A 26,268-nucleotide genomic window follows, 5' to 3' on the forward strand; every position below is an offset into this window, starting at 1 on the left:
ATCCTGCTCCTTGACTGTCGTATCCAGAACAAAAGAGATGGTGTTTCTTTTTATAACTATTGAAGGTCAACTTTCTCTTAAAAGGAAATAAAAGAACAGACTAGACTGATTCTTATTTCTGTGACATTTCAGCAGAAAAGGATGGAAAAGTACTTTTTTGTCCTGTTGTATGATGTGGGTTGATAATCAAATTGTCAAAGGCATAAAAACCCACTGCTGAAATGTATTTAACAACCAAAGAAACAATAATTTTTGTGTGTGTATTTTTCACAATCTTCCATTTGCACAAACTCTGAACACAAAATACATTTAGATTATCACACAGATTTGGCTGGGCTGGGCGTAGTACGCTCAGATAATGACATCTCCCAGGATCCAGAGCTGGGAAGGAAAACCTCAGCAAAAGACTGTGTTGCAACTATAAGAGCTCTGTGGGGAAACACAAGAAAAGAGGATTTATTTCCTCAAATTTTTATTATGTTCATTTTCTAGTTCAATGGATAGCAGCATCTAACAGGATTTAACGGACCGGACAGGCATAGGCAGATGCTGACACAATGACTCCATCTTTATTCAGAGAAAAGGTTACATCAGGCATGTTCTGGATGTGAGAAGAACCAAGTGGAAGACTATGGCTGCCTGAATATATGTTTATGTGTGTTTTACAGGTTTACAGCTGAAGCAATCAGTCAAGTCCTACTTTAATTATTTTTATTAGAGTTTTGACGTCAAAGCATTAAACATCTGTTTGCTCTGGGATCAGAAAAAGGGGGTTTTCTGCCAAATGGTATGGCATGACTCACATGTCTGTACTGGTTGATTGAGGCTCCAACCCAGGTATTTATGTTGTTAATGCCACTGCTAGAGCCAACAATCAGGGAGGTGTCAGTGTCAGTGATGGGCTGGGTGCCTCCAGGGCAGGTCACAGCCCATTAATGTTAACACTGTGTGGAGGAGCAGTAGAAGCCGAGTTACTGTCAAACCAGAAGGTTTTGTCAAATTGATGTGTTGATGCCCGTTACACCTTTTTTCACTGTTGCTACGAGAAAGCACACAAGGGCAAATCCGTGGAGGCCGTCAGTGGGCATATGAATCACGAAGGGTGCCTCTGTTTAACTTACTCTAAACACCTGGTTGGATCGAGAGATACCACCCGGGCAACTGTCAGTCACAGCTGAACAGGGCAGAGGGACACGTCTGTTTGAAGTCTGAATAGTCTTTTCTTTGTGCTCCAAAAGTGTCAGTGACCTCAATGATGTTGTGGGCCAAGTATACAGTCATGCTGCCAGTACTGGTCACAGAAGCTGGTCACCCTGTTCAGAGGTGAAGGACTGCTGTGGGTTGAATTCTTTGTGGTTTTATGCAAATTTAATATATTTGTTGTGAAGCTGCTGATATTGCAGAATTGCTCATATCAGTTTAAATAGCAATACTGCCAGGTAATTATTACGGGCTCACTTACTACAATGCAACATGTGAAACTGGAGCAGCTACTGCTCTGAATAATATACAATGTATGGAGTCTAATAAACTGTGCCCTTATATCTGTGCTTTCTGAAAATAAACAAGTTTTCATAGTTAAAAGTAGCTGAGTAGAATAAAGGATAAAAGAAGCTAAATTTACTACATAAAAAGAAGAACAGAAAAGTGGGAACTCTTCAAAGCAAGCTGGACAAAGATGATCTTTAGATTTACCAGCAGGAACATAAGACGGAGACTTTGCTTGAGAAGGTTCAGCTAATTCAAATATATATCCATATCTATAGATATAGATATATATCTATAGATATATATATATGAAGAAATAGATTGTTTTAAAATATCCATGTCAGACCTACAAAAGGAGACGCCTGAAGAAAGTTACAACTATTTACACAGTGAGTCATTTTATTATTTTAGTGTCTCATTGATAAACTAATTATTTAATTAATTAAATTGGTAAATAATAGGAAATAATAATTATATAAAATATTGTTTTCAATGTTTAATCTATTTTAATGTATCAAATCTGTAATTTATAAGCGCATAAGTTTCATATGCTTTATTAATTTCAAAATAAGTAAAGAAAGCTTTTAAACAGACTGAATAGAAAATTTCTTCCAGATTTGGTCATTTAGAGAAGTGATGCCAGTCGACCTATCTATAAACTTCACTACAGGGTTTGAGTATTTTGTTTATATATTTCTTATATGTAAAAACACCAAAACTGTAATTAAAGTTGAGGTTGACAATATTTCTTTTGATGAGCTGCATTATATTTAAAATAATTAAATTTTTATAGTTCTTAGTCTTTTTATTGTTCATAAAACATGTCTTATGCCAGTATTGCTTTTCATGTTGATCAGATTTGTTCTCCTTTATTCCCGTCATTCCCGTATATGAGACAGAGGGCTGTGAATGTTTTAGTGAGATATAGCAAAGCACAAAGAAATACTACTTCTCTTTACCCCTTTGGTTTGAACTTTGCATCTAGAACACAAAGATATTGCTAATATGTTCAAAATATATCAATATCTCTGCAAGTTTTCAAGAAATATAGTTTTCCATCACTACTGTATTCAACATGATGTCACATTGATGTGATATACATGTAAATGTCAGGATTTTTATTTGGTTAATGTTGGAAACTGCACTAATTAAACATGTAGCATGTTTGATCAAACAGTTACTGAACATTGAAGATACAACCAGGTATTGTTATCATACTTTTATTGACAATAATATATGTACATTTCTCTTAATAAATAAAGATAAAGTGAGTATTAAAGAAACAACAGATGTTCTGATGATGCACAAACATCTTAGCAGGAAACTCTCATAAATCACCTCAGATATATTCTGGCTCTTGTTAATAAATTATATCGTCTTAGCTTCTCTCTCATGTTCCTGAAGTGTGCATCACAAGAATCTTAACTATGTATTGTAGTGGATAGAGAACACAAATGAAGAATACGTTCACTCAAGATGATTGTGATCCACGGCCCATTCAAGTCTGTTTTCTGCTGAGCTCATCTTCTTTTCAGTCTATGGGCATCTGTTAATAGTCCATGTTTTTGAAGTCTTCAGTACATCTATACTTGCTGTCAGCATACCTGGTGCATACCAAGTGGGAGAGGCAGGGGCAAGTGTGATGTAGCCTTTTCCCTGCATACGGCACCTGAAATTGAGATGAAGAAAAGAGTCAAATGTGGTGGTGGGAGGGTTAATCTGACATTTTTAATCCTTCATCAACTGTCAAGTAGAGCTGCAGGTCTTAAAAAGGCCTCTCTTTACTGAACTGCCAAGATTGGTGTGGTGCTAGCAGAACTAACTGTTGACTTGTCCATAGAATCAAAGAGATATATGACTCTGATCGCCTCATTCGCTGTGAAGTAGATCAATAGTTTCTGCAGTTATCAGCAGCTTTTCTAAAGCTTCAGCCAACCTGCCAGTTCTTGATACCATCTGAATGTCTGAAGGCAATGACAAGAAAGAGAGAAAAGGAGTTTGACTGTGTCTGTGTGTGTTTTTGTGTCTTTGTGTGATTGTGTGTACTTGGTAAAGGCTGTGATGTTGGAAGATCACTGAAATGATGTTTCAGCCCACCTTGTGGCTGAAGGGGTGGCATTCGTCTCCTTCCACACCTCTTGGGATGCACATCCTCAGACCCCCTAGCCACAGACTGACGGCACAGCAAAGACCAAAACCACACTGCATGTCTCTCTCACAGGCCTGCAAGACAGACACATGATGGCAGAAGAACATAAAAAAAATAAAAAAGAGACAGAAAGCCAATGTTCCTTTCATAACAGTTAATAGCTATTTAGACTCTTAGAGCAGTATTCATTTCAGATTTACTTACTAGTGGAAGAGTATTCTTACTATCATCCAATGCCAGCCATTTTATCAATTGCCTGTCATCTTCTTAATCCACTTACAAATGAATACAAATTAACAGACTGAGATAATTTCCTTTGGATTTTCCAGGAGACTGAAGTGGGGAAGGAAGTGGGCTGTCATGAGTCATGTGTAATCAAATTATTCTTAAGTGTCCTAAGCTGAGGGTTTTGCTTGATGCAACTATGTGTGTGTGTATATATATATATATATATATATATAAATATATAGTTACATCAAACAAACAAATCATTAGATATATCAAGACTATAATAGATAGATAGATAGATAGATAGATAGATAGATAGATAGATAGATAGATAGATAGATAGATAGATAGATAGATAGATAGATAGATAGATAGATAGATAGATAGATAGATAGATAAATAGATAGATAGATAGATAATGTCAACTTCATGATAAAGTTCACAAATTGTTATAAATTACCACAAGATTTAAAGGCACTTCAATACCAGTACCTAAATAAACGAAGCACTATTATCCTGTTTCAAAAACAGAGGATAAGAGCAATCCACAGCATCATTTTCATCTACAAAACTGAAGAGATTTTTTAGAGTAAATAATAAATTTTATTTTTGGCTGAACATTAACTATCTACAATTGAAAAGAAGAAGAAGAAAATAACATCAAGCATCAGAGCCGTAAATGTCTTGCTCACCCCTGTGATGACAGCTCCTCTGGACCAGCTCAGAGACAACAGGAGGAAGGACAGCGACACTGCGCTGAGGTCCATGACAGCAACAGGATAACTGGACTCTTTCAACACTTTCAGTTGTTAACTGACTTTGAGGCACGTCACACTGGCTCCCAGACTCTTCAAGCACACAAGAAGGTTGTAGAAGTCTCTCTCTCTCCTTCCCTTTATCCACCTGCGACCCCCACCCAACTCTTCCCCCTCCCTCCTCATTTCTGAAATCTCCCCACGCCTCTTTGCCTGTCTGCTCAAAAGCTTCGTCATCTTTCTCATCCAGATGATGGAAGCTCTCTGTAGTCCTTTACATGTAGATGTTGTATGAGGTTTGAATGAATGTTTCCCTAACTCTGAGGCTGAGGCTGTCATAGTTTCCTTTGGTCAGAAAAAATCAGAAAAATATACAGCAAACAGCTCAGCAGCTCTTTAAATGTATAAGATGACAACTCAATATGTGGAAAAAAAAAGAAAAGAAAAGGAAAAGCAAGCGTCACCAAGGTCAGAATTATTGAAGTATGTAAAACCATCAAGACCACACAAATAAAAATCAAAGTTGTATGACTTCATCCACAGACTGACCAGAGGACTGGTTCTCATATAATAAGCAGGAATGCAATGTTCTTTAATTATTATACACTGCCTGGCCAAAAACAAACAAACAAATAAATAAATAAAAACAACAACTACAAACAACAAAGTCACCACCCAAAAAAATATTTAATTATTTTGATTACAGCAGCATTCACTGTGGCATTGTTTCAATGAGCTTCTGTAATGGCACAAGATTTATTTTCAGTCAGTTCTGCATGAATTTTTCACTAAGATCTTGTATTTATACTGAGAGTCAGACCACTGCGCAGAGCCTTTTCCAGCACATCCCAAAGATTCTCAATGGGGTTCAGGTCTGGACTCTGTGCTGGCCAATCCTTGTGTAAAAATGATGTCTCCTGTTCCCTGAACCACTCTTTTACTATTTTAGCCCAATGAATCCTGGCATTGTCCTCTTGGAATATGCCCGTACCATCAGGAAAGATAAAATCTATTGCTGGAATAATCTGCTCATTCAGTATATTCAGGTAGTAGTCAGCTGACCTCATTTGTTGGGCACACAATGTTGCTGAACCTAGATCTGACCTGAACTGCAGCAACCCCAGACCATAGCACCGACCTCACAGGCTTGTACAGTAGGCACTAGGCATGATGGGTGCATCACTTCGTCTGCTTCTCTTCTTACCCTGATGCTCACATCAAGCTGGAAAAGGGTAAATCTGGACTCATCAGACCTTCTTCCATTGCTCTAGCAAAATGAAGCCTTTTCCTCTGGTTAACATCACTGATTAATGGCTACACGGCTGTTCAGTCCCAATCCCTTAAGCTCCCTTTGCATTGTGTATGTGAAAATGCTCTTACGTCCACTATTAAACATAGCCCTGAGAACTATTATTGTTTTTCTTCGATTTGATTTTGCCAAACATAAGTAAGTGTTTACCAGTCACCATCATTCAGGATTTTTTTCCAACCAGTAAAAAAGGATTCTTTACTATGGGAAGACTGGGATAATTTTGCCAATTAATTTTAAAGCTTCTAACTCAAAAACCGTGCCCACAATTATTTGTAAATAGAAAAAGAAAGAAAAAATACAGTCGTTTTGTGGTTTTCTTCAGGTTTCTTGATTGGCATTATAATCTCTCTCCAGATAATCTCACACTACTTCAAAAATGTTAAGGCCAAGGCTCTGATAGAATTCATCACTCCACAGAACCAGCTACTGCTGTCAGTTATTGTATAATTTGGCACAACTTAACCTTTTCTCAGTTCCCATTGTTTGTTTCCATTCCTGCTTAACAGCCATCCTTCCATGGAGACCGTTTCTGATATCGCTTTGGTTAACAGTAAATAGATCAAAAGGGCCACAGATATCTCTCAGGCTCTGTGTCAGGACTTTGCTGATTCATTTCTATTTCTCAAAAACATCAATTTAAGATACTGTTCATCTGCCGTATTATATGTTTTATACAACTTCTTCATTTGTCCTCTGCATGACCAGTTTTATTAAGGACACAATTCACACCGTGTCAAGATTTACTCATTTTTCAGCTAAGGCTCTTTGAGAATCACCTTGCTGATGAAAAAAATACCATGTCATATCTATCAATTGGTGTTATCGTTGACCTTTTAATGGAAGTCAAAGATGCATCTAAATAAATGGAAACAAATGATCTCTTTGGCGATAGGCTGAAAGTCACAAATTGGCAAAAGATACCAAACTTAAAACTGGTTCCTTGCAAACTTGCCTCTGTGCAGTCACAACACTGGTTAATCTGTTAAGCTGATTCAGTTTTACGTGGCCTAGCACAAAAAAAAAAAAAAGAAAAGAAATAACAACACGTTCCTCTGAATATGCTCAGGGACAGGGTTTAAGATGAATGGTAAAAGCAGCTAATGTCAAAAGAAAAACTGAAAAACCTTGAGAAAGTGACATGTATTCTCCAAGCTGTTCAATAAAAATGCTTATTAAGCAATAGTTTAAAGGATTTGAGGAATAATGTGCCCGTAGCTGCAAGAATAACTAGCTAGAAATGATGATGTATTGTCAAAATTATGTTTGGAGCCGAGCTCATTTGCAGACTTAGTTGTAAAGTGGACATGTTCAAATTGAAAAGATTTAATGTTTAAGCCAACTTCCTCTTCTAAATGATAAGAGATTCTTTGCATGTGTGTATGTTTGTGTGTTTGTGTGAACCGCACATAAACCTGCAAGCATGTGACCAGGAAAGACACTATGATTGTAGATCTTGTTAATTATTCTGCGTGCATAAAGTTGCATATATGTTTGCCTGCGTGCCTCTTCAGACAGTAATAGACAGCCGGGTGTCAGTGGAAGCGGGGAGGGTGTGATTTAAGATGCAAGAAGAGAAATATGAGTAAGAGAAGGGGAGAGTATAAGAGAGAATAATTAGAGGAAAGGAGGGGAGTGTAGCCCATGGGTTAGTCAGCAGGACATTACCCTGCTGCTGAGCAGGTGATTGATTTCTCCAATGCAGTGGTCACATAATTACATTCACCCAGTTTTGCCCTGTCAGCAGGAGCACTGGAGCCTCGCCATCTTGGTATAGGAAGCAGAAAAAAGGCAGGAGGGTGAAGCCTCAAGTCTGAAGCTAACTTTAGACAAAAGCACAAGTTCATCAATGGGAAAATGCAAGAGACAAGATTCTTGCTTTTTAAATTATAAATTTAACATTATATGTAATATTCAATTTATAAAGAAAATAAATCACTGGTTTAGTTCAGATTATGTTGGTAAAAGTTATGCTGAATCATACACAGATTTCACACAATTATTCTGATGGTACTTTAACTGGTCTGGTGGAGGTGGTAGGTTTCACCTTTCAGTGACAACATCACTTAGCAAAAAGTAACTGTTCCAAGACTGCTGAGCATGTAACTACAGATATCTCAGGCGACCTTTATTTATTATGAGTCATCTGAATGTGACTGCATGTGCAGTCCAGAAGGACACAGTTGAAACTGAATTACCAGTATAATGTGTATTCAAGAAGAGAAAAAATAATTAACATAATCTGATTTAGCATTTATGTAGTTCTGAATAACACTTTTCATTTTTCAGGGATGTGTAGAATGAAGAGTTACAGACCGGAGATGAAATATAGAACAATAGGGCGTCATTACATAATTAATGCCATTTAGAAAATATATTTAACTGAATGAGGAACAAGAATATGACAATATTACATCGTTTTGACAAGAATAAAGAATCTATCTATCTATCTATCTATCCATCCATCCATCTATCTATCTATCTATCTATCTATCTATCTATCTATCTATCTATCTATCTATCTATCTATCTATCTATCTATCTATCTATCTATCTATCTATCTATCTGAAAAAGTTGACTAGGTATATAGCCTATTCTGAGTACATACATAAATAATGCACGACTCTTAAAATATTTCACAGCCCTATTTACAGCCACATTTTCTCGGTCTGTCTTGATAAATTTCATAGCACTTCGTATCCTTTGTCCTCATTGGAGCTCTGAGTGCACGTGACGGTCAGCTGACTCTACCCGGAAGAGCTAAGGAAACGGACAACATCAATAACAGTTTTAGAGCAAAAAGGTGAATTTCTCAGCTATTTACAGTTTCTGAACGATGGAGTCGACCCTCGAACAGCATCTCGACGATACGTAAGTTTAAAACACTTTAAATTGTGTTTATACTTCAAGTTGTTTGTCTTCAAAGACGACTTTTTGTCTACTTGTGTTTTTTGGACAGCATGAAGAATCCAGCAGTTGTTGGTGTGCTTTGCACGGACCAACAAGGACACAACCTGGGCTGTAAGATACCTCTAAGTCATTTGTAAATAATTAAATTAAGAGAGAAAAAAAACCACGTTGACAGTTAACTTGACTTTTATGGCGCATAGACTCTGTTGGGAAAACAGTACCCGAGCTGGATAACTGTACCATTTATCAGACAATTACATCTGCAATAAATGGCCATAGTTACCGTTCAAATATTACTTATAGAGCGGTTATAAGTGATTAATAAAAGCAATGTAAGACGACATAGCACAATGAACCATCGATGTTTTTTGTTTGCTTACAGTGTTTAAATGGTTGTCAATTCCCTCTTACATACTAATTAATCACTAAAGTTGTTATTTAATTTCATAACATGGCACTTATGGGCTGTTTATAATCTACTCTGATGACAATGAGGTCCTCAAAGAGCCAAACGCGACAACAAAGGAGAAAAAGCAGCAATATTTTACAAAAGAGAGCATTAAGTTGTGTGGAAAAGGCAGGACAACAGTTGTTTGCTTGTGATTTGACCAACCAAAGTCTATTGAAACAGGCTGATGTCATTTCCTCTTCTGGTGTGCACCACTCTCATCATTCCCTTTAAACTAAGAACACTTACACCTTTCTTTTCCATCAGTACCCAAAACATACAGTTATACAGTTGTACGACATTTTGTTGTACTTGTGTACTTCACTTGTATAATGACAATAAAATTAAGTCTAAATCTAAGACAATTTGACTGTTAAAGGAATGATGGAAAAGGGCATTCACTTATTTATTTATTAAACACAAAGAGCACTTTTTACCAGGTCAATACCATTTTCTTCGTGGTCTCACAGCTGCAAGCGTTGTTAGTTTAAGGGAACTGATGATATGCAGTTGTGTTTTTCTGTTGTTTTTTTTTTCTCTTTAGGTCCACCATATATGATGGACAAATATGTGTACAGCATTGGTAAATGTTTTCATAACCTCTGATGAAGCTATGATCCCCATCAGAATGTGGTAACAGGATACCATTGATTAAATTAGGACTGATTAAATCAAGCCATATCAAGAACAAATGTTCTTCAGATAATAAGAAGTAATTCTTTAAGCACAAATGTCAAACATTTTTAGATTGTGCATTTTAACGTGAAAAAAATTTGGTGATAATTTTTGATAGTATTGTCAGTCTTTGTGATAGTAAGTGAGCAAAGTACCGTTTTCCATTTTAATGTAATTCTAAAGACTGGGTAGTTAATCAAGAAGATTAATTAATTGCAGCTGTATTCAAGTAGGTAAGTAAAACCTTATTCATATAGCACCTCTCAAGATATAAAATCACAAAGTGCTTCACAAGAGCCAACAATGCAAAACCAAAAGAAATTAATAATAATAATAAAAGAGCAGATTTAAAAAGATATGTTTTTACTGACTTTTGAAAGCAACCAAACAGTCCACCAATTTCAACTCCAAAGGAAGAGAGTTCCAGAGTCTGGGGGCCACTGAACAGAAAGTTCTGTCTCCTTTAGTTTTCAGCTTTGCATGGGGCACCATCAGCAGGCCCTGGTCACAGGACCTTAGGGACCTGTCGGGAGATATGGCTTCAGAATCCCTCTGATATAGACTGGTGCCTGTCCGTGAAGAGATCTCCAGGTCAGTCAAGACGTCACAATCATGAGTTAAAAGTGAACAGATTACACACCAAAATGAGATGTCCCTTTGTAGTTAATAAGTCAAGACAGTGTTCCAGGATCTGTGTTAGTGTGACGGAAGGCAAAAAAACTGAGTATGGTACACATTAATTGCATAAATATAAACAAACATTGTGAATATCATATTCACAGGCTCTCATCGTCCCTTTTAATCTCCCAGTTAAAAGTACATCAGATGAAACCACAGTGTCTTTGTGCAACAAATGTAGGAATATAACATAATATTTGCCCCAACAACACACTAAAACATTTTATGGCTTTGTGTGTACCTTCATCTTATTCCTCTTCTATGATGTCCTCAAAAATACAATATAGAGACTGTTAATTCTGTCCCCCATGTTTCCGCTAAGACCTGTATAATGAACATGTGGTTCATGTCCAGTGACTTTGATATTTAAACTCGGTGTGATCCTGTAAATCATCACTAGACCTTTTTGAGAAATAATTGCTTAAGTGTTTTACCTCAAAGCGGAAGTAATAATAATCCTATACCAGATTACAGTATTAGGATTTGCATCAATGAGGATGATGAGATTAACCTTCCCCCATTAGATGAGCTCTTCTGAGTGTTGTACAGGTCAACAGGAAACCACTGCAATCTAATTTTATTATAGAGGCTGCTTCAAGATGCTCACACATTTAAATTATTCTTGAAAAGAATACAAAATCCTTTAGCTGAAAAATAAGATTGAATTTAGGAATAAAAAATATATATCATATAAAACTATTTTAATTTTATTTTTTTATTTGTACCACTTTATGAAAACATTAACCTGATCATTTATGTTTTTACTGTAATTGGCAAACTATGGAAAATACACACTGATCTCCACAAAATAAACAGTTAAAGGATAAATATTGTTTTAAACAGTCTATGAACACTGTAACATACAATTCATTATATAGCAATAACACTGTTTTATTTGATGTTTTAGAGTAAGAAATGACGTAGAGTTTTAGAGTAAGAAAATGACTGTAACATCCAGCAGAGGTTTAGGGACCCAAAGAGATTTTAACCATGTTGGTTGAAATGATGCAAATTTCAGTCTTTTAGGTCCTTTACAAACTTTCCCTGTATAGCCAGCAGCAGTTTTGCACTTGGAAAATTAAAATATATAATGAGCACAAACCAGGTGAATGTCATAAAAAGATAGATGTTCTCAAGTAATTATTTCCTCAGTTCATAATGCAGTTAAGAAATGACAGCAAGCTAGAACAATGGAGGTCAAGTAGAAGTCCAGAAACAATTCTTTGAGAGACTTATTGCCCAAACGGCTGGAGAGGCAAATCACAACTCCTGTTTGACCTCAAAAGATCCTCAGGAGGATTCATCAGACTTAGTTTGGTTCACTTTTCCACTGTGCAGCTACTGAGACATAAATGCGACCTCTGCTCTTTCCAGCATCCTCAAAATTCAGCATCACATTTGCTAATGAAACCAAACCTTGTGTGTTCTGGCAACAAAAGAAGATTTCCAAAACATATATGATATTTAGTTGTTTTTTTTTGTTTTGTTTTGTTTTGTTTTGGGGTTTTTTTTGCAATGAGTGGAGGCATAGAGTTATCGGAGACATCCAAATGCAAAGCATAGGGGTGTCTCAGTCACAGCTTGCTTTGTGCTGGAGATGTAAACACAGAGAGCATTCACTGGTTGAGAAGAGACTTGAGTGAATTAAATACCAGATAAAGCTAACATGATAATGATCCTAAACACACAGAGCCACTTTGTGTCCAACGCAATCATTTTCAAGAACTAGGTTTACTTTCAGGGGCAGTTGAACTAAGTTGACAGCAGAGAAAATGTGTTTCTATCGTTTCTCGTATCAATTGCTGTGATAAAGTGAAAAACACTGATTGGACTTCTTAGATCTTGAATGTAGTTTACAAGATTGGGAGGAAATCAATAAAAGGTGAAAATAAGATGCACTAACGCCTGCAGAAGGAAGTGTTATCAGCATTTTTTTGCTGTGTAATGTCTGTTTTTTTTTTTTTTTGTTTTTTTTATCTCCAGGCCGTGGGTCACTGTCTGATGAACATGGCGGGGTTGTTTCTGTTTTGGCCAAACAGGCTGCAGCTCTTACAAAAGACCCGACAGACACCCCAACAGTGTGCCTGGAGTCTGAATCAGGGTGAGCAACACCACTTTTTCCGTGACAGACTTGTATTTCTCCTTCTATTTTTCTGTTTCACTCAATTTAAAGTATGTCAGTGTTTTGATTAATGTGTGGAGAGATCAATAACTCAACAACAAAAAGGATCCTGGTCAAACCTCAGCCTGGGCCTTTTAGTGCATGTATTATTATTTTTTTTTTTCATTGTGTTTTATTTGTTGCCACCCACAACCCAAAGACATGTATGTAATGTTAACTGTTGATTCTAAGTTATGTGAGTATTACTCGGACATCTGTGATGGGATGGCGAACTGTCCAGGATGTTGCCTGCCTTTTCTCTAAAAGCAGCTGGCTTAGACTCAGTTTAAAGCATGGATGGATGGATCCGACTACTCTAGGATTTTATTTTTGTGCCTCTGCTGCCACCTTCTGGACTCCAACTTGACATCTGTTTTCATTAGATTTAATGACATGAGCTTAAAGTATTTTAAGTAATTTAAAATGCTAAAACCTTAAAGTGACTGGTACAAGCAGTAAAAGTTGCTGCTTTTTTTTCATACTAGCAGGATGACAGCAATCATCAACAGGGTGTAGGTCCGAGTCAGAGAATTGACTTGGAAAGGTATTACAGCAGACTGTAAAATATCAACCTAAACAGAAATGTACAGCTTCCTACAACTCATTGAAACTTACAGCTTAAATACAACTTGTTTTTCTAGACATTTACAGCTGAAATAGCATTTTAATAAAAATATTAAAGGGACTGTGCTAAGGATGTGTGTCTCATTGACATATTTCTCTATACTTATAAAGGAAGGGCACATAAAAGGCTGATCTCCAAACTATATTTATGTTTGCAGTCGTAGGAAGCACTTCACCCAATATGTTAAGACCAAATGGAAGAATGAAGCAGATATCATACTTACTGATTAAATATTTGTAAGACAGACACCAGCTCAATCTGGAAGACTAGTAGATTTTTTTTTTTTTTTTTACCCCTAAAAATGAATCACTTCAAAATGGCAAACCTGAATCTGGTAACTGCTGGACACGATGTGGCATCACATGTTCTCTGGCAATTAAACCTTTACTGGGCAGAAATGTTTGCAATGATTAAAAAGGTAATGGGTTTTGAGATTGATTTTTGTTTTGCCAAAATATATTTAGCAAACATACCAGATGAAATGACTATGAGAGATAAATACCTTTTTAAAATATTATTAGTGGCAAGTAAACAAGCACTAACTTGAAGGTGTCTGGACAAGGACCCACTGACTGTGGAGAATGGTCAGGCATTTAAAGATATCTGTGAAATGGAAAAAATGACATTTTCTCTAAGACTTAAAGAAAAATTTCAAAGATATTGATTCAAATGGTTATTAAGTATGCAGTAGGATTGTGAGTAATGTGGAAAAAAGAAACCCCTCTGTTTTGTTTGTTTGTATGTTTTTCTCCTACCCGATCTTCTTCATTTAACTTATGATCACCAAGGAGAATGGCTTGATCTGAACTTGACCAGTCTCAACTGGACTTAAGTCATTTTTTCTACTTGCGTAGATCTTCCCAAAAATATGTAAAAGGATACACACAGACATGTTTGTATGTATGTACCCCTATATATATGTACATATTTGTGTGTGTGTATAGGTGCTCTTGTACGATCATGTGAAACATTTAATTTTAAGAAGTTTATTGAAAAAAAAAGAGAAAAATCTCCAAAGGAGTCACAACAGTCACTATGAGATGCTTTTTTTTAAGTGGAAATGATTGTTACGTTAGCTAGCGTATATTGTAGGATAGTCACAAGGCTGATATGGCTGAGAAGATTTGCAAGTCAAAAGGCTAACACCTAACGTGTTTTCTCCTCACTTTGCCTGTACAGTTATTACTTTATAGATAATGAATGTCAGAGTGCATTATCAGTCTGCCTTTTAATGTTTTGTAGAAACATTCTGGTGAGGAGCCACGGGACCATCACAGTAGCAGTTCACAAGATTGCATCTTGAGGACGGACAGCAGACGTTCTGTGTTTGTATGTAAAGAAAATGTACATGTGAACGGATGACATATGGTCACACAATCCAAACTAATCAGAGAAAGTAAACTGGAGTTTCTACACTGATTTGTTGTGTTTTCCATATTTCATATTTAAACCAGAGGATGCTTGCAAATTTTGTGCAATGCAGTTATATTGATGTCATGTACAGAACTGCTTCCATGTCATGAAATATAGTCATATTAAAGCTTCGTGCAGTTGCTTGTGTCTTTTTCTTAAAGTCCTTGTTCTACAATCCAGTCTAAGGCAGTTATGCCCAGAATAACAACCCTTAATAAACTTTAACTTGACTTTGAGCTACCCTCTTATGTGTTAAATATTCTTTTTTTTTTTTTCTTTACTCGTTTTTATATGTTAACCAATTAAGTTTCTTTGGCAGCAAGGCGGTATTACTACTGTATTGGAAAAACTAGTTCCAGATTTGGTAATGAGACATCGAAACCTACATCCGCGCTTATATATAGTCACAGAGAGGAGGTAACATAAGGGTACCAGAAATGCAGATTTCACTTTGTCTCGACTGAACGTCAAACACATTACAGATATTGCTCGCAGATATTTTGTATGAAAAAAGAAACTACCTATCCTGCATGTGCAGTGCGGTGGCTCCGATGTTTTGACCGCAGAGGTTGTTTTTTTATTCCCACCCCCTGAGCTCTCAGATAGGGTTCACTGCTACGTCTCAGTCACGTGGCTTTCTCTCCTCGGCGAGGGCTTTGCACTCTGCGGCTCTTCGGCTCTGCCAGCGATGCTGAAGCTGAGATGTGAGATGCAACCCAGCGGGTCCCACTCGTAGAGAGGCGAAGTTATGGCACGGTCATCCTCAGAGAAAAGAGTCCTGCAGCAATTTCTCTTCAAGTCCCGCACCGGCAACGCGCACCCCTTGCATCGACGCACAGCCCCGCAACCAGATAACCAAATATCCGTCACAGCAAACTAGTTTGACATCTAATTAAAAAAAAAAACAAACAAAAAAAAAAAAGATAAATCGACGACGACAGAAAGACATAGCAGGTATGTGCTATTCTTTTTACTTATTTATACTGTGGTCTTATAAGTGCAAGCAAATGTAAACATCCATCCCATCCAGAGCTCATCATGTGTGAACTTGTTTTTCTTCAAAACTTTTTAACGCCATTGCGTCAGTATGTCTCTGTTCCTCGGGGCAACCTATCGTCTTCAAACCAAAGAATTCAAAGTGTCAGTCAGTCCAAGCGTCTGTGTTTTTTCTTGCCTTCTCAGCAGTGTTGAATTGAACGAGGGACGCAATGCAACAGGCCAGTCAAGTCACGATAAGAACTGGCTCAGCTACACACGGTAAGAACACCCTGTTTTCTTCACAATAATGCGGTTTTGTGTATGTCGCTGCGGGAGGACTGAGCCGAAGCTTACTGTTTAACACTGCATTTACTACATAATCTCACAATTCCTTAGGACTGATGTTGGCCTATAGGTTTTCTCAGAACTATGCGGCAGCGAGGCTTGTTGGAGGTTTATTTAGATGGATGTGATGGCTGAGGCAACAAAGTTTAGTTAAAAAAAATACACACACAAACCCAAACAAATATTGGAAAAATACAAGTAACCATTTCTCGAGTAATGCAGCTTACAAAGTTGGATCCTTGGAAAAAAATTGTTAAGCCATGAATGCATAATCTGCACAAAAGAAGGATACTGGTGAGGCTGGAACATGCACACATCCTCATATTTTTTATGCATGTAAGTAGAAGAGTACCTTTTTTGACTGAAGTGCACCTACCATAGAATAAAATGGTCCACTTTGGATTAAATTGTAGACTTGTTCACCTCTGTTGATCACCTTAAGAGTCTGAATAGGACTACTCATTGTTGTAAACCATCAGAATGCTGACTTATAGTGTTAGATACATCTTACAGGCTACATTTGACAACAGCAATGTTACATTTGGGCATCATGAAGACCATTCATTTCGGCATATGTGTGTGAATCCACTATTACAGTGATATCAGCAGATTTGATAAATGAGCTCTCATCTCTGTTTTTCAGCTATAACCCACTGCAGCTCTGAATGTTTTTGCTGTGTTGGAGTAAAGTATGGAACTATTTTTGAAAGTGTTTGATGCACTTTTTGAACAAGTTTCTCTATCAAGAAGCTGATTTTCTTGTCTTAGCTATAAGCCCTTTAGGACCACCCATTCAAAGAACAGCCCCGTGGACTGCATTTATTCATCTGAAGAAATACCTGAGCAGAGTTTCGTCTCACACTGACAGCTCTTGTCAAAATGATGACATGTGTGATCAGTCTACAGAATTGTCTTGTTGCTGTTTGAACATATGTATGTAAGCAAAGGTAATACTGTATTATAAGAAAAATACAGACTGCTAGTAAGTAGGAAAACATTGTCTGAAAACATGAAGAACCTGGCCAGCAGGTGTCCAGACTGCCTGCCACTTGACATTGTCAACAGAAATCACTTTAGTCACTGACCACATCTGCAATTTCCCTGTGGGATAAATAAAGCATTTTTCATTTAATTTCATCAAAGTACAATTTAAGATTAAATTAAATTAAATTAAATTCAAAAGGAGTGTGTGGAAATTAGTTTTCCCACAGGTCCTGCCATCAAGATTCTGCTAAATAAATGCACTTGATTAACTGACTATAAGCAAAGTTGATCACTTGTGCAAAACCACTTTTGGAAGTTTGTTGGTCTGGAGCATTCAGACTAATGCCAAGGTGGAAAGGTATCAGCAATGATCTTATAAAACCAATTCATCAAAGGGTTTTAGAGTTCTTCCCAAACTCTTTTGAGTCTATCATCTTCTATAAGAAAGATTATTAACAAGTGGAAAACATTCAAGACAGTTGCCACTTCCTCCATAAGTAGACAAACCAGCAAGGTTAGGTCAAGATCAGATCTCCTCTGAGAAAATGTAAAAAATCCAGACTTTATGGGCCTCAGTTAACACATTACATATTAAAGTTTGTGGCAATACATTTAAAATACACAGCAGCACGCTTGGCAAAAACCAAACACAGCATTCAGCATAAACACCTATTACCAACTGTGAAGCACGGTGGTGTAAAAGTGATTATTTGGGCTTGTTTTGCAGCCACAGGACCTGGGAACCTTGCAGTCATTGAGTTGAACATGAACTCTTCTGTATACCAAAGTATTTAGTCACATTTGAACAGCTAAAACTTGGCTAAAATTGAGTCATGTAACAGGACAATGATCCCAAGCACAGCAGCAAATCTACGACAGAATGGTGATAAGGAAAATAATCAAAGTTTTGCAATGGCCCAGTCAAAGTCCAGACCTCAACTCAATTGAAATACTTTTGTGGGACCTAAAAAAGAACTGTGTATAAATGAATGCCTTCAAATATCAATGAGCTGAAGCAACAATCTAAAGAAGAGTGGCCCAGAATTTCTCAACAACAATGTGAGAGACAGATAATGTCACACAGAAAACAAGTCTTTCAAGTTGATGCTAAAGATGGTTTTACAAATTGTTGAAAAATGTCGTCTTGAGGTGGACCTCAAGGCTCAGTTTTAGGTACTATTCTCTTTACAATCTACATTAATGATTTGGACTACAATATCACTGATGCATTTTTACATCTTAATGCAAAAAACACAATTGTTTATTATCATGCGGACACTGTTGGCCTGGTATTTATCATTTTGAGTCTGCATATGACACTAATTAGCCACATTTGTTCCTTTCTCACATTGGTACTTAATGCGGACCAAGGAAACGGCATGCTTTATTTCCCAAACAAAAAGAAAGTTCTTCCTATAGTCCACCCAAGGCACCCCTACTGAGCTTGGGACATCTTATAAATATCTACACATTTTGATTGATGTAAGTCTTTCTTTAAAGTTGCATATTGAAAATCTTGTAAAGAAAGTTGAACTAAAACGTGGGCTCTTCTTTAGGAATAAATTGTGTTTTTTATTTAACACCAGGCAACAGTTTCTTGTTGACACCTTCTTAGTTATTGACTATCGTGAAACTGTTTAAATTTACGCCTATATCAGCTCTCTACAGATGTTAGACACTGTTTATCACAGAGCACTAAGGTTCACAACAGGCTGTAAACCCCTCACTCACTATTGTACTTTGTACTGTCTGGTCAGTTGGTCATCACTATCTGTATGCAGATTTTTAAAAATAGTATAACTTCATTAAAAAAGTCATCGTTAGTCTATTGCCAAGATATTTGTCTTCCTACATATCACATAAACAGAGCAGTCATAATCTGTCCAGTCCTTTGTCACTTTTACCATTCCCTCTGTATGTAAAGAGATTAGCAGAAAGGCATTTTCCTGCTCTGACCATTTGATTGGAACATGTTGCAAAAGAAAGCTAATAAAGCTAGGCTCTCAGGCTTGTGGGGCCATGGGCCCTGCTCTATGCCCACCATGGGTGGCCTGTGCCAGGCGGGTCCGCAGCTGCCAATCTTGGCCTGCTGGGGTCTTTGCCATTGGGCCAAGGGGGGCTCTTGCTAGGGCCTTCCTCTACCACCTTCTGGGCAGATTCATGGTTTTCTCTGTGGTGTGATGGCTGGAATCTGTGCTGCTGATCGTTTGGGTCTTGGGGTCCCCCTGGTCCACCTCTGACCTTTGCAGAGGTGTGGTCACATTTGGACAGTCACTCTTATCTTTGATCACTCTTCATTCCTCATATTCTGCATGTTGACACAGTCACTGTGTTGTCCCGTGGGTTTATACACCAATAGTTACCTTCCTATAGTTATTTGTATTAATATTCTTCTGTTTGTATTCATTTTTTTTTTAGTTGCTCGGAGGATTGGATTATTGCACTTTTCAACAGTAATACAGAAAAAACTACACATATTGGCTATTACTCTTTATTCATTTTACACTGTCAGGAATCTCAGTAATATGTGGAAGATCCATACACAGCCACAACAGCTTGGCACCTCCTCCTCATGCAGGTCACCAGCCTGGTCACACTTTGCTGTGAGGTGGCATCCCATTCCTCAACCAGGAGTTGTTATAGGTCAACCAGCATGGTTGTGTTGGTTGCTCTAGCATGTACAACATGCCCAAGCTGATCCCACATCTTTTGAATTAGGTTGAGGTCAGACTCACTTCGGGTCTTTCCATCTTCTCCACTTCCAAACTCTGGAGGTACTCAGTGATCATCCTGGTATTGTGGAGGAGAGTGTTGTCACCCTGGAAGATGGAGCTATGTCCCAGATTCTGGATCTAAGTTATTGCCAGTGACTCCAGAAATTAATTCCGTTATGTCTGTCCATCAATCAAGTGCCAAATAGGTCATATATCTGTGACTGGCACATACCTTGCAGCAGTCAAATCTCAAGGGTGAATTACCAACAGAGGACTTTTGCAGGGGATTTTGGCACATTTTTGTGGGTGCACTACCTGCACATTCATTCCACAAATGCATGATTCTTACAAGTTATATCTCATTGTAAAGGTGGCTAATCGGGCTTTCCAATTATGTATAATACAACACCAACTGGTAGTACATGGGAGAAATAATCAAGCAAACACAAATTTCTATTTGCTATTTTCATCTTCAGTCCTGGTGTCTGTACTGTGAAAAAGAAAAGTTTAGGTCCACAAAACATGATATGTGAATCTGAAGTTGTATACCCCTATGCACAGAAATTAATAGCTTTATCGATCGTTAATTTTTTAATTTATTTAAAAATGCTTAAAAATGGTAAAAGGAGGTGATACCAGTTCTACCCCTGGTCCAAATTGTTAATCTTGTGTCATTTCTATCTTCACTTATGGTTGTCTTCTTTTCTAGGTATAAAGCTGATCTGGCTGCAGCAATAGTTCCAACTGCCCTTTGCCCAACCTGAGAATGACACTAAGAAAATAGGACCACCAAGTCTTCTCTTCACCTGCTGTGCCTCCAGGCAAATTACTGTAACAGCATTACAGGTAATTCCACGTTCTCTTTAAATAACTGCTGGATAGCTCCAGGTGTGGGAGACCAGAGTTCAATTCCCCCAGAGGAAGAATGTTAACAACTCCCAGTCCTTAGGCAAAACCCTGTAAGTCGCTTTGGATAACAAAAGCGTCTGCTAAATGACTGTAATGTAAGTGAAAGACTCTTCCAGAAAAGCTGAACTAAAATTCATATTAACTACAGCAAACATGTTTTTTTGTGTGTGTAAAGAAATAACTCAGAGCAGCTAAAGAGTAAGCTCTCCTGATACAATAACAGAAAGTTTTTGCTAATGTTGTGATGTAATAGCTGTCACATTTTTGATATTTTGCTTCTCTCTACAATTCCCAGCTAAGGGCTATCAAGCACGAAGATTTCAGTAAAATAATCTTTTACTGTCATGTGACATAAACATTTGGTCATAAGAGAAGAAGAATACAAAAGAATAATATATTCCCAGATTTGCCAGCCATACTTGTAACATGCTGATGCTAATCTCCAAAGCTTAGATTAATTTCGCTCCACAACTGAAGTGTGAGTTTGTGTGTGTGTGTGTGTGTGTGTGTGTGTGTGTGTGTGTGTGTGTGTGTGTGTGTGTGTTTAGCAATACTGGGGTCACTGAAACTGCATCCACACACACCAAAGAAATTGGACTGATTATGGTCTGACATGGTTTTCTAAAGTGAAACACTCTGAGTTCACTGTGAGGATGGAAACCGGCTGTCCTCCTTAACCATGCCAAACTAGCCAAACAAGATGCCTGCAAGTGACCGGTTATAAAGGCCGTGTTGCTACATAGAAAGTCACAGAGCAAATTTCATACAAAAAATAAATAAATAAAAAAAAGACAGTAACTTTGAAGATAATCAATTAATTTTCTCACTCAGCCTGCTACAGCTTAATTGTTATCACTGCTGATCTTTACAGTCCACACATTATTGACCATTTATAACTCATGGTTACTGGCTTTGAGCACAGACAGTGGATGCATGCATGGTTGCATTCTATCGCAAATAAAAGGCATATGTCTGTCCGAATTGCAGACACATTATTATTGTATTTTATTTTAGTGAGATTACTTTTTAATCACATGATAGACAGAGATGCATGCTTGGGTTCTGTGAATGTAAATGAAAGGCTGGAAATTTTCTGCTGCAAAGTTTAGCAGTTGGTTATAGACTAAGTAAGGTGTGTCAAGCACTATGTAAAATCTTGCAGCCAGAGGTCGCTACCCTCTTGTCTCAACCACAGTGTGCGGACATTTGGTGATAAATGAAATTGGGCTAACTGATACAGTGTTACATATCTGTCAGTGACAGAAGTATATAAACCTTTACTTCCACTATATTGAAGGATACTCTTTTGAAGCAAAAACTATAACTACAAGTAAACTATTGATCAGTCCTGCACCTCAGCTCAGAGGAACTTTAGCCCATTTTTCTGAACAGAACGGTCATTGACAGACAAGTCACTGGTATAATACTTATGAATATTATATAAGATACAACATATGACGTATGCCCTTCTACTCACAGTACAGTTGAAACCTGACATTTTTTGTCCAGTAAACTGAAACAAATTTAATTGCTTTATTTCTTACTTTATCATGATGACATTGCAATAAACAAGTCTGTGGCTTTATTGCACTGGTGCACAGAATTTTTTGTCAGAGTGTGTATTCAGTTTAGCTCTCAGCACTTGTGTGTGTACAAGACAGGATAACCTTTAAGTTGATGTTGAAACTTTGACTTTCAGCTTTGCAGCTCCAGGACTCCTGTTGGGCCAGAGACAAAACCTTTGGCCATACTGCTACCATTGATTATTGAGCACTACAGCTCTATAGAAATTACAAAATGCTTGTCAGTTTTTCTCTGAGGGATGAACTGAATCCACTGCTCCTAGGCATGTTTTGAAGTCTTATAATCTTCACACTATCTTGTCTGATTATTGTGATGTCTGCAAAACTAAGTGTCAGATTACTCCAACATGTAGCGGGCGCACCATACAACATCTTCTGTAGTCAGAGCTGCGAGAAACAAGACCAACACATACACTACAGCTGACCATCACCTATGTTCAAAGACTCAGCACCTTAATGTGATAATAGAGGAAAAACTGCTTTACTGTGTTAGTCCAGGGTTCTTCAACTCCCGCCTTTGAGGGTCACTGTTTTGCAGGTTTTAAATGCTTCACCGTGACCCATTACTTTGAGTTAGGTGTGTTGATGCAAGGGAACATCTAAAACCTGAATAAGTGGCCCTCAAGGACCAGAGTTGAAGAGCCCTGCTTTAGTCAGAGAGCTAAATGTATCAGAGATTGTGGCTGAAAAGTGGCCCATCAAGACTCCTAATCAACCCAAAGTCAGCCGCAGCGTCATCTGACAAAATTACCATTCAAGTAACTCAAAAGCAACATGTGGGCTTTGTTTACATCTAAGATGATCTTCCGTAGACTAAACTGAAGCAACAGAAAGTCTTTACTGTTTTCATTCAGTCTACATCTTCCTAGCATCAGTCATTCTTTGTTGAATAACTCAATGACACTCCTGTGCACATACACTACCAGTCAAAATTTTGGACATATTTAGCCATTGGATTTAATGAGAAAGTGTCTCTAAACTTTTGACTGGTAATTATATACCATGACTAGGATGGTGTCCTGATTTAATGGCCAGTGTAGGCCATGGATGTTTGGCTAACTAATTAACATCTAGGAATTTATTTTAATTTCCAATAAAATTAAAGATCATTCAAGAATTTGAAAGCAGTTTTTCTCAATTTGAAAATAGTCTAATAGAAAAACACTAAATGAAATTCCATTCATTCAATCCTGTACTGGCTCCAACACCACATTTCCACACAGCTTTGTTCCTGTGTGAGTCAGTTGGTGGTCCATTCATCAGGGAATGTAATCTCTAATACACTTGTGAAACACCTCCTGAAAACTTTTATACATTTTCAAATGAGAAGTTCAGCAGCACAGAGCCGTTTTACCACTGACACTGTATTGTCAGGCAACCGTGTAACGCACAGAGTGTGTATCATGGCCCATTGGTCATGTTTAAAAAACTGGCAGCACATCTGGCAAACTAATTTCCCATTGGTCCTCTTGGTATATGTTTCAAGAAGCTGGTAAGATTATCTTCCCTTCCAGGGCCTAGTGAAGTTTAATCTGTAAAGGAAAGTACCTCCTGTTATTGCCCACCAGAAAATATAGTTAGCAAAAATGTGTTAATGAGGCATAACATTAAAATGAATAAATAAGACAGAAATTTTCTCACTTTTAAAATTGACTACTGGAGGTTTTTTTGATTTGGTTTGGTTTGACTTCCCTAGGCTGTCAGGTAAATAAACTAGACGTGTTTGCTTGTTTTCAGCATTTTTTTTATTTAAGCGCTGGCGACTTTAATATTGATGTGAGACACTAAGTGTAAGGCAAGCAGATGAAACTGTAAAAAATAAACATTGTGATGTCTTTTTTAACAAGTAATCATACTCATTTTACTTCTCACTTTACACCATTCTCCTCGACTTAATTCTAATGCTGCTGCAATCCACCTCAGTCACCTTAACAATAAACTATTGGTTTCTCTTTAAGTAGCACTTTTATATGCTTCAATTTTACTGCCAAGAGCCAATTGATACTATTATCAAATGGCAAATACTTATTTTATTCTTATTTTTATTTATTCATTCATTTATATGATTTGGATTAATTAGTAAAAGAAGGCGGGTTAGCTTTCAACCCATTTCCAGCCTCTCAAAAAAAAAAAAAAAAAAAAAAAAAAAAAAAAATACCAACATAGCATCTTAAAGATTTCTGTTTCCAGTTTGCTCAGTGGAGATATCATTTGTTGTCAAGGGCTTAAACCAGGCCTTTAGACAGTGCAGACATTATCAGTTCATGTCTGGCACAAAATACTTTTTAACTTAAATGTACCCTCCCAATTCCTAAAAGTAGAATAGATGAAGAAGTTAATGTTGCAGACAGAAAATACTGGTGTTTGTGTGCAGTAACATGGAGGTAATACCACGGACCAATCCACCACCGCTCATACCTTCAGACTCTCAGCACATTTAAGAACATGCACTCAGGAACTCTCTGTGGACGTGTTAACACCACATTGGAGGGGAAATACTTTCCCTGCACTACACTGGCCCAATTCATTCCACCTTTAATCCGCTCTGTGCTTTCTGTCTAATTTGGTCCTTGCTTCTTATACATGTCTAAGTTAGGCTTAATTAGTGATGCGGGCAACAGGAGTGCAGCGATAAACACAGCTTTTACTACAGCTACCTTTTGCTTTAGCGGGACATCCAGCAAATAAGACTAAGTTAATGCTCCCCACATGTTCTCAGTACGGTTAAGATAGGCATATTTTGATAAGCATTTTTATCAGACTATGTTGGCAAATTTAAAGTTAAATCCATGTGTAGCAGAGGGAAGAGCTTTTCATCACTAAGCAGGCAACCGTAACGGTGCCCTCAGCTTATATTGTGTCTCCCTTCAAGTTTGCATTTTCTTTCTTTATCTGCATGATTTCCCTCCCACAGTGAAAATTTTCAGTTACATTTGTGTAAATATGAGTATGAAGACTAATTGCTCTGTTTTAAGTACAGTCAGTTACAGTCTCCCTGCATATCTAATGAACCAAAATAAATGTAACGCAGCTTTCCTGTCAGGCGTGTTTACAGTTGCTCTGCTTAATATTTATGGATGACTTGCACTGTAACCATGATATTACATATTTCTTTGGGGCAGTTTAGTGGAGCATTAAGTGGCAATTCCAGCAAAGAATGAAAATGGATACACAGAGAAGCTGCAGTTACCCGTGTTGGTTTTTTTGGTTTGCACATATCCTCGTGCACATTTCTTTGCATGAAGCTTCATCCTTTTAGCCATTTACTGGTCTGTTTCCAGAGAGCTTACTGTTAATATTTGATCTGATGTCACATTGTTGTGTTCTGCAGATGCAGTAGAACGATGGTGGCTAGTCTATTTTTACAAACAGAAAACACAACCTGTTTATTTGGCCCCATGAGCTGCACATGCATCTTTGATCAGTGGAGGGGCTTGGTCACATTTAAGATTTTTACTTTGCCATTATTGGATATATAAAACATTTATTGCTGAATAAGCACAGCTTGATAAATGTTGGTTTATCTTTGGGCTTCAATGCTGGCATACTGCAGCTCAGCCCTGCAGTATGCAAAGACTTCTTGGGGAGAATGTGACAAATGAGACAAGAGCAAAATCCCAGGCAATGTAAATAAACTATAGCAGTGATCAAATATTGCAGAGGGAAGGATTACCTGATTAAAAGGTCAAAGTAGAGATACAGTCCAAGGCTTCCAGTCAAGCACATGAAACAAAGTTCAAACATCTTTTTTTATGCTTCATCTTTCCCTCAAGTTTAATGATATTCATCCACGATTTGTGCAATCTTGCTGACAGTCACATTGTCTAACAATACAGAAAACATACTGCTGCCTCTTTTTTTTTCTTTTGTATTATTGTTTATTAAAATAGTAAAGTTTTTGTGGTGATAGTCACA

The 26,268-nt window shown here is 37.4% G+C and overlaps 4 protein-coding genes across 6 annotated transcripts in view; 2 read left to right on the forward strand and 2 right to left on the reverse strand.

The window, feature by feature from the left end:
* Nucleotides 1-520: 520 nt before the first annotated feature.
* LOC121652043 (pepsin A-like) lies at nucleotides 521-2,370 on the reverse strand. The gene is given in 6 exon segments (XM_042004576.1): nucleotides 521-621; nucleotides 797-928; nucleotides 931-944; nucleotides 1,054-1,155; nucleotides 1,247-1,291; nucleotides 2,321-2,370. Coding segments are annotated over 6 exon segments (444 nt in total).
* A 630-nt stretch (nucleotides 2,371-3,000) lies between these two features.
* prok1 (prokineticin 1) lies at nucleotides 3,001-4,665 on the reverse strand. Its single transcript, XM_042004746.1, has 3 exons — nucleotides 4,558-4,665; nucleotides 3,586-3,711; nucleotides 3,001-3,157 (listed from the first exon to the last, which is right to left on the reverse strand). The coding sequence occupies exons 1-3, from the start codon at nucleotides 4,630-4,632 to the stop codon at nucleotides 3,038-3,040; spliced, it is 321 nt and encodes a 106-aa protein (XP_041860680.1). The 5' UTR covers nucleotides 4,633-4,665; the 3' UTR covers nucleotides 3,001-3,037.
* A 3,986-nt stretch (nucleotides 4,666-8,651) lies between these two features.
* lamtor5 (late endosomal/lysosomal adaptor, MAPK and MTOR activator 5) lies at nucleotides 8,652-14,980 on the forward strand. The gene is made up of 4 exons (XM_042005006.1): nucleotides 8,652-8,801; nucleotides 8,890-8,951; nucleotides 12,625-12,742; nucleotides 14,670-14,980. Exons 1-4 carry the CDS (start codon nucleotides 8,767-8,769, stop codon nucleotides 14,728-14,730), a joined length of 276 nt encoding a protein of 91 aa, XP_041860940.1. The 5' UTR covers nucleotides 8,652-8,766; the 3' UTR covers nucleotides 14,731-14,980.
* A 430-nt stretch (nucleotides 14,981-15,410) lies between these two features.
* Nucleotides 15,411-26,268, forward strand: part of slc16a4 (solute carrier family 16 member 4) — a 33,546-nt gene continuing 22,688 nt past the window's right edge. Inside the window, exons 1-3 of one of the 3 annotated variants that reach the window (XM_042004742.1) lie at nucleotides 15,411-15,794; nucleotides 16,023-16,097; nucleotides 20,571-20,707. The gene's annotated coding sequence lies outside the window, so the exon portion shown is untranslated. Of the gene's footprint in view, nucleotides 15,795-15,814; nucleotides 16,098-20,570; nucleotides 20,708-26,268 lie in introns of those variants that run through there. The other 2 variants (XM_042004744.1, XM_042004743.1) reach the window with 2 other exon arrangements.

This window comes from Melanotaenia boesemani, chromosome 13, assembly GCF_017639745.1.
Source record: "Melanotaenia boesemani isolate fMelBoe1 chromosome 13, fMelBoe1.pri, whole genome shotgun sequence".
Taxonomy (NCBI): Eukaryota; Metazoa; Chordata; class Actinopteri; order Atheriniformes; family Melanotaeniidae; genus Melanotaenia; species Melanotaenia boesemani.